The sequence below is a fragment of the Dromaius novaehollandiae genome, chromosome 3 (assembly GCF_036370855.1).
Source record: "Dromaius novaehollandiae isolate bDroNov1 chromosome 3, bDroNov1.hap1, whole genome shotgun sequence".
Classification (NCBI taxonomy): Eukaryota; Metazoa; Chordata; class Aves; order Casuariiformes; family Dromaiidae; genus Dromaius; species Dromaius novaehollandiae.
Window position 1 is genome coordinate 101949182 of NC_088100.1, and position 10573 is coordinate 101959754.

The following is a 10573-nucleotide window of genomic DNA, read 5'->3' on the forward strand; positions in this document are numbered from 1 at the left end:
CTAAGTAAAGTATTTAAATGGTGTCACAGATTCTTCAGTTTGGAGTACTTTAGTACCTTAAAAATACATTAATAGCTCTATCTCCCAAGTTAGGAGAACAGTTTTAAGATATTCAGCCAAAAAACAACTCTCGAGAGAGAGCTTTACTACAGTATCTCAAAAAATAATCTCTACAACTAAGAGTGCCAAAATTTATAGAAGAAAATTTAAATTACAACACGGGATAGAAAATTGGGAGAAGCGCGTATAATATCCATAGCTTGCTTAACATAGATGAATGGGGGAAAAAGAACATTAAATAAAGATACATCAATAGTTAAAGGTATGTTAATGAGTACATGGATACAAGCTGGAGGGAAAGAAAGGAAAGTACTAGTACTTCAAAAACAGCAGCCAGGTAATGAAGCTAATGAAAGGACCATTCCTAATACAATTGAGATGCTGTGGATGATTTAAAAAAAAAATTGATAGAAGGACCTTAAGCAAAAAATGGAGGTTTAAAACATGCAACCTGACATTATAGGGATAACAGAAATACAATGGAATACTAAGTCATACCAAAAGTATTCATGTTCAGGAAAGAAAGAAATACAAACACGCTAAGTAATCATCGTACATGTACAAGGCAAAATAAGAAAGAGAAGGGGCATTATGAATAAAGTCACAACTTTTGAAAAGAATGGTTAAGGCAGGTTTTACTTGCATATTGCTGAGAGCCTTCTAGAAAGTAGCTGGGTAAGATCTGGATATGAATAAAGATTGCTATAATATGTCTTAATACTATCACTAGGAAGCGCATCAATATGACAGAAATTACTTTCCCAGATTTAGAGTAAAGAGCAAATGCAAATAATAGGAAGAAGCAGTCTTCCTTGAATATGATAGCCTACAGAAATTTTTTTATATAAAGAGAATAAAAAGCAAAAAGAATAAAACTTTAGTTCTGTTAACTGAGAAAAATATTATAGGAGAGCTAACAGAAAATCAATAAAGTTGGATCAAATGTGTACAAGTTCGTTCAATTTAAATTAATTATAAAGATAAATGGAAGTGGTCTGAAACTCAGATTCACAGTTCCAAAATGGCAGACTTCAATATACTATAGAAACTAGGTAGTCCATTGAAGTGCTAGTCTGAGAACTGAATAGTTTTCTCAAATGCCTTAGAACTCAAGAATTTTAAAACCATCTGAAATTTAAAGTAAGGTACTGAAAAAAAGAAGGAACTCTAGAACTAAGAAAACAACTACCTCAAAAAGATACGTAGAATAAGCACAGAGTCCATAAGACAGCATCTGTGGTTTATATGCTTGGACTTTGAAATTTAACTGTTGTCAAATAGCAAGTTAGAATCCTAAATACCAGTTGGAAGTTAGGCTTGGACCAAACCTATGTGCTCTTTTTGGCTTAATCTTTTGTGTTTAGTGTATTTGGGCCTTGCTTTATTAATCTTGAAGTGCATCTTGTCATAAAATGGTATGCTTTGAAGTCAGTTCCTGGTTTTGGAGGATAATTCATTTTTGTATAAATTAATGTTTCTCCACCTCTGGCATTTGGAACACCTAGTTCTCAGAAGGGACCAGCACAGACTCGTTTCAAAACGGGTGCACCTTGACTGGTTGGTATATAATTAGTATCTTAAGCATTCCCAACGATTACATTTCAAAGCTTTCGCATTACTCACAGCAATTAAGATGAACCAAATAAGTTTTATAGTTGTTGCTCAACTCTCTAATTACTGTTCTAAAAAACACATATTTTACACTGTCTTGCCTTTCCATATGCCCAAATACATAAAGAATATCATTTTAATCCAAACAGAAGTTTTTTTCTAGAAAACAATCAATATGCCAACTGTACGTTAAAGGAATTTGTTAATTTTTTTCAAAAGCAGAACACAAAGACACAGAACCCTGACAGTCACTTTTACTGAAGCCCATTCCACCATGAAAAATGTACAGTGTACAGCATCTTAAAGCCAATGACAGTATAGCTTGCATCTCACTTTAATGCCTTATCACAGTTCCAGAGAAGTTCAAAGAGTCCTTGCTAAAACTGGCAGCAGAATACTATGATTGAGCAAGGCACTGAAATACCTACTCTGTAGCCAGAAGCAATTATGTGTGCCTGCTAATCTCATCTGCAGAAGCTCAATCCAACAGGCACTCAGAGATCACATCTATCAGACTAAGCTCCATGCAAGACACAGCAGCTGCTGCTTTTCTTGAAAACACAGCTAGAAGACCAAATAGCACTTTTTGTGTGTTCTGATGCAATGTGCACATATCACCCTTTGGAATAAAAAAATGTCAGTGTTGGAGTACATAACCTATGATAAGGAATACCTGCATTTACTTCCTCTGCTTGAGAGAGTGCAAACCTACATCATCAGAAGATCATGCCACAGCTATGCAGTTCTTGATTTTCACGAGCTAGGGGACCGAGGTCCTTCTCAGGTTTAAGAATCTGTTATATAAGGCTGGACACCTAGTTGCCTCTGTGGATGTTGCTTTTGTATATGCCCCACTCTTCTTAAAAAAATCATGGAATTAGACAGGATCTTGAACCTTCACCTGACCTATGCAATAGAGCATCTCACTTCAAAAGGCTATGAGTTAAGACTGCTCAGTTAGTTTAAATCAATACAGTATTTCCATGTAGATAGCATTCAAGACCTATAACCATGTAATACCAGCTGAAACTTGGAAGCATGTGTATTGTAGCTTATGTTTCTGAGTCCCATAGGGCTAGACCCAAGTAAGCATGTGCAAACTGCAACTTCACATCAGGCAAAGTAGGAAAAAATTGTAACATAGGCAGAAGTATGTGCTCTGCTTTTACCTGATATTCTCAAACAGCTAAACTGCTTCCTCCAATTTACCAAAAGAGTCCAAGCCTGAGCTAGAAGGCTTACTTTTTATTCAGGTGGTTTACCGTTTGGGAAATTTTAAACCCCCTCTTCTCTGCTACATATAATGGAGCATGTTAAGCAGCCTTCAAACATAAATGCTGCTGACAGCAGTGTCAGGAAGAAAACTGTCAGTCTTTGTATTACCACAAAAAAAGTATACCACTATCAATTATACTGAAGCCTCAAACTTTAAGTGTGGAAAAGTAATTTTGGAACTTCAAGATGAGAAGGTTGGAAGAATTTTATTGCTCCCTTTTTAATTTTTCATTATGGTCATACACATCACATTCTTGTATCTAGGGTTATTTTGCTTGTAACCCAAAAATCATTTGTGTGCATTAGCAATATAAAAAGATTCGCTCTCTCTCAGAAGCTCATATTCCCAAGTGTATTTGATCCTCATTAATTTAAACCTCCAATCACTTCTAGAAAACCCAAGCAGGCATACCTAGCTTTCTGAGTGACCCAATGTACAGCAACTTAAAATACAGACTTACATTTAATTTGACCAGTGTACACTAGTGTTTGCTTGTAATCTTTTCAAATATAGTTATTTTACCTACTGCAGTTCGTCTGCCTGTTCACATTTGTGCAAGAGTAACAAAGTGATACTAACAAGGGCTCCAATACAGTATCTGGATTTGCAGATACTGAAGACAGCTGAAGACTTTTTCTGTGAATATTCTCATATATGTGTTAAGCACCTGTATCACTGTTACTATCGGTATTACCTACACTAGTGGGAACACAAGGCAAAAAAGACTGCTAATTAAAATGAAACATACACCTTTTTATGAAACAGGACAAAAAAGGATTTTTTTTTTCTACAGTGACTTAATTGTACCATATTCATGCCTAATATAACATTACTGGGTTATATGAGGGGCAGACTTGACTGCTATTTATTAGCAAAAATGTCTAAGTCTTACTAAATACATCATTTAATACATTTCTAGAAAAAAATCTTGAAGTATTCTTTCTCATGATGGAGTGTTGTCCTTTCCTACAGCATAAGAGCTTTCATTTTTAAGACTCAAAATCTCATCCTTCAGAAGCAAAATTCTGAACACATTAGCTTTCCAGTGTTGAGACAGTTAAGTGCTGTAATGCCCTGAACACTACATTACCCATCCATAATCCAACTGAATAGACTATCACCTCTAGTTTGCTGGAAATCAATTACAAAAAGTCAGTGCAGATCCTCTGCAATGACTTTGTCATGCACTAGTTTTGCGGCATGCTTTGCCAACCTGCTCCAAAGCAGTACTGTTATTAGACAATCCCTTGACATCCCTTGATTTTGTATTTTAACAATAGCAATGAAGAATGAATATTACCTCGCTATTTTTGTGCACGTCCTTTATGCATTATGAGGATCTAAAGGCATTTCACTGCCTTTTCCTCTGCCATCCTAACTGGGCTGACTTTATTACGTATAAGGTTCAGGTACTCCCTACCCTCTAATATTATATCATGTCTGACACAGAAATTAAACCCTGTGTTCCTCAAGAGACAAAAACCAATAACTTGAGAGAAGACAGATTAAATACTTGCCTTAACTATACGTGATAGAACAAGCTATACTTCCAAACAGGCAGTCAGTAACATTAGCCAGAAAGCACATGCTACCGCCAAGTATCGGATAGTAAATTCAGTATATCTTCTCTGGGTTTATCACATTTTTGTTTTACTGGATAGCTGTAGGAGTTACTTTAGGTAATTTTGAAACATGAACGGAAGGGAGCTTTTTGCAGAACTACATAGCAGTTCCATTTATTGTCATATGTTTTAAGAGAGTGCTTTGTGTCAACTTTCTCTGCAAAAATTAACGTCCCATGAGATTAAGACGTGGCAGTTCTCAAAAAACTACATCAGAATGAGGGTCGCTTCTCTACTTTGTAGCCAGGTGTACTTTGTTTTTATGTTCCTGCTGCAAATGTGTTTAAAACATGTTTCTTCATAAGTTAAAGAAACACATAAAGAAAAGGTCTTCCTTGCCATAGCTCTCTACGTAGATTTCTCATACGGACCTTCTTCTAGGGTATCGTAATCCACAGGCACTGCTCTCACGTTTTCCCTCAACTGAACAGTCTTCAGAAATAAAACAATTGAGAGATCAAATACACAGCTAAGAAAAAACAGTCAATTTGGCAGCACCTTTGCAGTTATCTGCAAGTATAAACAGCCATTTTTCATAAACTACTTTATTGCACAAGAGGAAACAATCGGGAAGTTTTATTAAGAGCACTGCCTTTGCAGAGCCTTCTGATGACATCCGCAGATGCTACTGTCCGCAGGAGCCGCCCGACCCCAGGCCCGGCGCCCTGCACGTACGCGCACTCCCCGGCACCCCACGTACGTCCGGGCAGGAGCCGGACGCCTGCCCAGGTGTCGGGGGCAGCTCCGGAGAGCAGGAGCCAAGCCGGTCCTCCGCGCTAGCCAGCGAGCAAGCGCCCGCTCAGCAGACACCACCTCCGGGCGCGCCCGCACGGCCTCACTGCGCTTTTAGCGCTCGGGGTCAACCCCCGCACACACTCCGCTCCCACAGCGACCCGCCGCGGGACGGCGGCAGCCTCTACACGACGGGCCGGGCCGCCGAGCCGCGGCCTGGGCGGGCCGAGACGGCTGAGGGGGCGCCGCGGGTTCCCTCGGCCGCGCCGCCGCCGCCCCGCCCGGAGCGGCCGCCTCCCGCGCCGCTCGGCGGCAGGAAGCGCCCACCTGGCAGAGCGGCCGGCCCTCACCCCCCATCCACCGCGGACCGGAGCGCCGAACCGGACCAGACCGGTCCGGACCAGACCGGGCCGGGCCGGGCCGCCCCAACGGCCGCCGGCCCTGCACCGCCGCGCGCGTCCCAGGCCGGCCGCGGCCGGGGGGAACGGCCGCGTGCGCGCGCGCGCACGGTGGGGGAAGGGGTTGGCAGAGGGTTATTTATAGCCCTGCTGCTAATTTGGGAAGCGGGATAACAAACCCCGCAGACCGCGGCACCTGGCGCTAGGACTCACCCCATCCCGCAGAGAGGCGCCGGCCCCTTTAAAACCGCAGCAGACCCCTCCCTCCGGCCCTCCTCTCCCTCCCCCACCCCTCCCGCCAGGCTCCCCCCCCCAGCCCGCCAATCGGTGGCGGCTACGCAGCCGGGGCTGACGGTAGCCAATCAGCGAGCCGCTTAGTGAGCAGCGAGGTGGAGAGGAGACAAGATGGAGGCAGGGGGAGAGGCGGCGGCGCCTGTTGAGGGGCTGCGGGCTCCGGCCGCCTTCGTGGCTCCGCTGCAGCCGGAGACGGCCGCCGCCGCGGTGCTGCCGGAGCGGCTGCAGCGGCGGGAAGCGGAGCGGCAGCAGGACGTGGAGCGGCAGCGGCAGAAGAAGGAGGCACAGGTGGTGAAGGAGGAGCAGAGCGAGTTCTTCGTCGCCGCCTTCGTCCGGGAGCGGGAGGCCGTGGAGGCGCTGCTGGCGACGGCGGCGGCCGCCGAGCACCTGGAGGAGGCGGCGGCGCGGCTGCAAGGGCTGCAGAAGCTGCTGACCGAGAGCGTGCGGTTCCTGGCGCCCTACGAGGTGCGGCAGGGGCAGGAGGCTGTGGCCCGGCTCCAGGGGGCCCTGGCGGCCAGGCGCCAGCAGCTGCAGCCCAAGAAGAAATTCGCCTTCCGCGCCCTCAAGAAGGAAGCGGCTCCGGGAAGCGAGCAACGTCCCGCGGAGCCCGCCCGGCCTTCAGCCGCCGCGCCGGCCCCCGGCTACGGCTCCGCCGAGGGGGAGGCGGACGGGCCCCCGCAGTGCGGGTTCAGCCGGGTCGAGGGTGAGGAGCTGGAGCTCGGCCCCGCGGAGCTGCTGCAGCGCGATGTAGCGCTCTCCGAGCTGCGCGGCTGCCGGGTGCGGCTCCGCGGCAATGCCAACACGCTGCGGGTGCGGGACTGCCGGGGCTGCACCGTGCTCTGCGGGCCCGTTTCCACCTCCGTGCTGGTGGATGGTTGCAGCGATTGCCTCCTGGTGCTGGCCTGCCAGCAGCTCCGCACCCATCGCACACGCAATAGTCAGTTCTACGTGCAGGTGACCAGCCGGGCTGTAATTGAAGATTGCACTAAGGTGTCTTTCGCCCCTTACTCCTGGAGCTACCCTAGTATCGAGAAGGATTTCGAGTCTTCTGGGCTCGACAGAAGCAGGAACAACTGGAACACAGTGGATGACTTTGACTGGCTGGCGAGGGACAAGCCTTCGCCCAACTGGAACCTGATTCCTGAGCAGGAAAGGATCACCTTCTGGGACTGACTGTAGGGGCAGCTTGGTGATGATTGAGAAGTGCTACTGAAACGCATTCATTCACAAGCAGGGGGACTTCAGTCTCTGATTCACTGTAAAAACAATTGCATTTGGTATTTAAATTGTGAATTACAATGTATGACTGGGTTCAGTGATTTGAAAGTACCAGTCAAATATTGTTTACTATTCTGAAACAACTTGCTGCTATAATCTCCATATGCTACTCTGGAATTTGCCCACTACTGCAATACCTCATTGCTGGCTTTTTCCTGAGGAAGATGGGGCAAGGGACCTTAGTATGCAAATGAGAGGGAGTCTCTGCTAAGAGCTGTGCTGCTCTCACTCACCCAAACAAAATATGAGTTACCTGCAAGTAGTACAAGCTGTACTGGAATAGAAAGCTCAAATACCAAATTTTTCCCATTTTTGAGGTGCTTAAGTTAGACCACAATAGGCTGTAGAGCTTAATGTCACAGGGAATGGGGGAAAAGACTTCTGTGAGCTAATGGAGGCAAATTTATAGAGGGAATTTGTAATAGCAGGCATTATAGGGGACTGTCAATCCTAGACTGCTTTAACTGTGAACTAGATAGTGCTGATGTGGATGAAGTCTACAAGTTGTCTGTTGTTAGGCTTTTATGTTAAGCTGGGTAATATGTCTAAAGCGCAAAAAAAGCCTCCTAATGAAAACTCAGTGCTCCACTAATAAGATATAAATGATTGGTTGGAATTAACAAACCTGTAGAGGCTATATAAATAGTAGAACTTCACGATTTGAAACTGCTGCATGAGTGAATGCCCCTTCTGTAATCAAACAGTTTTAACTTGAGTGTTTTGAGCATACATTTTAGGGCATACAGAACTTCAGGATGGGGATTTGTTCAGATTTGACCTACTTTTATGCCTATTTTGCCTGCATATCAGACAATAAGCTCTTTTGTGCTAAGAGCGAAATTTACAGCACCCTGCTGCTGCATGTAAAGGGAATTGTGAACTCTACAGAAGTAGTTAAAATGTGGAGGCAAAGTGCTGTATTCCAGATTCAGAATTTCATATTATCTTGCATATAGGCAGTAATACAGTAATTTCTCCCAGTCTATTTCTTCACTCATGTTCAGTACCAGGAAGAAAACAGCAGCATTATGTTGTGGCATGATGATCTTACAGTGCCTGTGAGTGGTGAAGTGACCAGTCCCATACATAAGGTGTATGTATTAGTTCTAGGTTTCCAAAAGCACTCCTTAGATTGTGACATTTCGAGAGAATCGCATCGTTTACCATGCCTAAGAAACAGCTCAGAGCCGTTTCTTAAAAACTGCAAAATGTTTGTGCTGCCCTGCCATCATATATGTGCCTCTGTAAGGGAAATTGAATACCAGCTAAACTGTTAAAAACTGCATTGTTTCTATGAGTACCTAGAATTTCACGTGAGTACTTAACTGCTTTTGAGCAGATGAGAAACATCTATTTGTTTTCAGTGTATTGAATTTAAAAGCAAAAGAAGGGGCATTTTATATATTTTCACAACTTTCCATTTTGTTTACTTGTGCTGATGTATACTTTGAATTAGATTTTGCTTTTTAAATACTTGTTTTGAATGTTACAGATATCCCTTTAATCATGGCTTTCCTTTGCACTGACAGCTTCATAAAATAATTTAAAGACAATACTCTTAGTCTTGCTTTACTGTGGTACTTTTTGGTATCTTTTTAATATCTGTTGTCAAATGTCTTAATTTTAACAAGTACATCTAAGTCTAGAAGCTGACCCTGTATTGTGGCAAATCAGTCTCCCTAGTGTCCTCTAGCTTTGTGATTGCGGGCTGTTCAGTCTGGATTTTTAAGAACTACACAAACTCTTCTGTTCTGCTAGTCAAAACCCATAAACACTTCTGATTTTACTTGCTGCTAGGTTAATGGACACTGGTAAATCTAGAAATGTAGATATTGCTACCAGGTTGTAGCACATATCAAAGATGTGCATTTCTCAGCCCACTTCACCAGCTGACATGTAAGTGCATACCTGTATCAGCTGCTAGTCCATACCTTAAAATTTCTGATCTTGCTGGTCAGGCAGTGTGCAGTACTGTCTCAATAAATGGAGCATGAGTTAAAAATGGGCCATTCAGATTTTAATTTCAGCCTGATAAGCTTTTCCTTTTTGAAGGGCCAGCTGATAGCCCAGTTATTAATGTTTTTCTTCACAAGTATTTAACTTTCATCAGACCAAAATTATTAGGTAATATTCTTTAGGAACATTACAGGAGATGTTTCAGACAATTAGTGCTACTGTTAATACACACTTTTCCCTTATAAGGATTGTCATTACCTTCATAATAAGAAATAGGTAACTGAATCTTGATTTCAAGCATCATGTAAGGCAATTTAATTTCAGAGTGATAAGTCTCTGAAAATGCTTGGTCATGCAGAGTCTTACATGTGTATTTATAGTTCTAAATACATAGTTTATACACACACACACACACACACACACACACACACACACACACACACACACACTGCACATAGTTGTACCTACTTCTCTGCACCTTTAAATTTTGCTTTCCTAATCTAGAATCTTTTTCAACAAGGAGGAATTTAACAAACTATTTTGAAGCAAAAAGTGTTACATCAATAGACACTGTGTGTGAACACAGGTTATGCACTAGAAAATGCTTGCTAGCTTATCTGTAGACTGCATCAGTATAGGAATAGCTAGCAACCTTTTCAGTAGTTTTTTTATTTAAACAAAAGCACCCAGGCTTTACTATCTAATGAGTTATTTTTACAATGCTATTTATAACAACTTTTAATAAAAATATCTGTGGAAAAGGAAGTTGCAATTAGTATAACTACTAGCAGGAGCAGGTTGTCATCTGCATGATCTGTGTGTCCCAGAGGAAACATTTCACAGTGACAACACTAGCGCAGATAATTCTTGAATTACTCGCTTGTGCGATATCCTAGCATTCTGCAAGCAGAAAAATACACTTACTCTTCACTTCAGAGGAAATCCATTCTTCAGTCAAATCTAGTGGAAAGTAATAATTCATGTCTACTGAGAATTAATATGCTCATTAAGTTCTTACAAAGTATTTAAAAACATGGCAGGATTAAATACAAAAATGTTTTATGTGTATATTAAGTGTTATGTTTCATAATGTTAGAACATTATGAAAATGTTTTCCTCAGCTGCTATTTTATTTCTTCCACTAAGATGGATTTTTTAAAATAAAAGTGTTGACACATACTCATTAGTTAAAATAACATTTTGAAAATAAGATGCTGGTGATAACTTTGAGAGGTCTAGACTACTCTAGAGTTGTTGAGATTATTTAATTGGAGCTACATACTGAGTAGATATTAAACACTGAAAAACTGGAAAAGTCTGGTCCACAATATTTGTAGCTTCATAGT

General features: G+C 42.8%; 2 protein-coding genes across 3 annotated transcripts in view; one reads left to right on the plus strand and one right to left on the minus strand.

Annotated features, from left to right (window-relative positions):
* Positions 1–5991, minus strand: part of BICRAL (BICRA like chromatin remodeling complex associated protein) — a 47151-nt gene extending 41160 nt beyond the window's left edge. The window contains exon 1 of one of the 2 annotated variants that reach the window (XM_064509600.1): positions 5913–5991. The gene's annotated coding sequence lies outside the window, so the exon portion shown is untranslated. The remainder of the gene's footprint in view (positions 1–5912) is intronic. The other variant, XM_064509601.1, reaches the window with a different exon arrangement.
* Positions 5992–6025: 34 nt separating this feature from the next.
* On the plus strand, positions 6026–8824 carry TBCC (tubulin folding cofactor C). The gene has a single exon (XM_026123309.2). The coding sequence runs from the start codon at positions 6105–6107 to the stop codon at positions 7164–7166; it is 1062 nt and encodes a 353-aa protein (XP_025979094.2). The 5' UTR covers positions 6026–6104; the 3' UTR covers positions 7167–8824.
* Positions 8825–10573: the final 1749 nt, after the last annotated feature.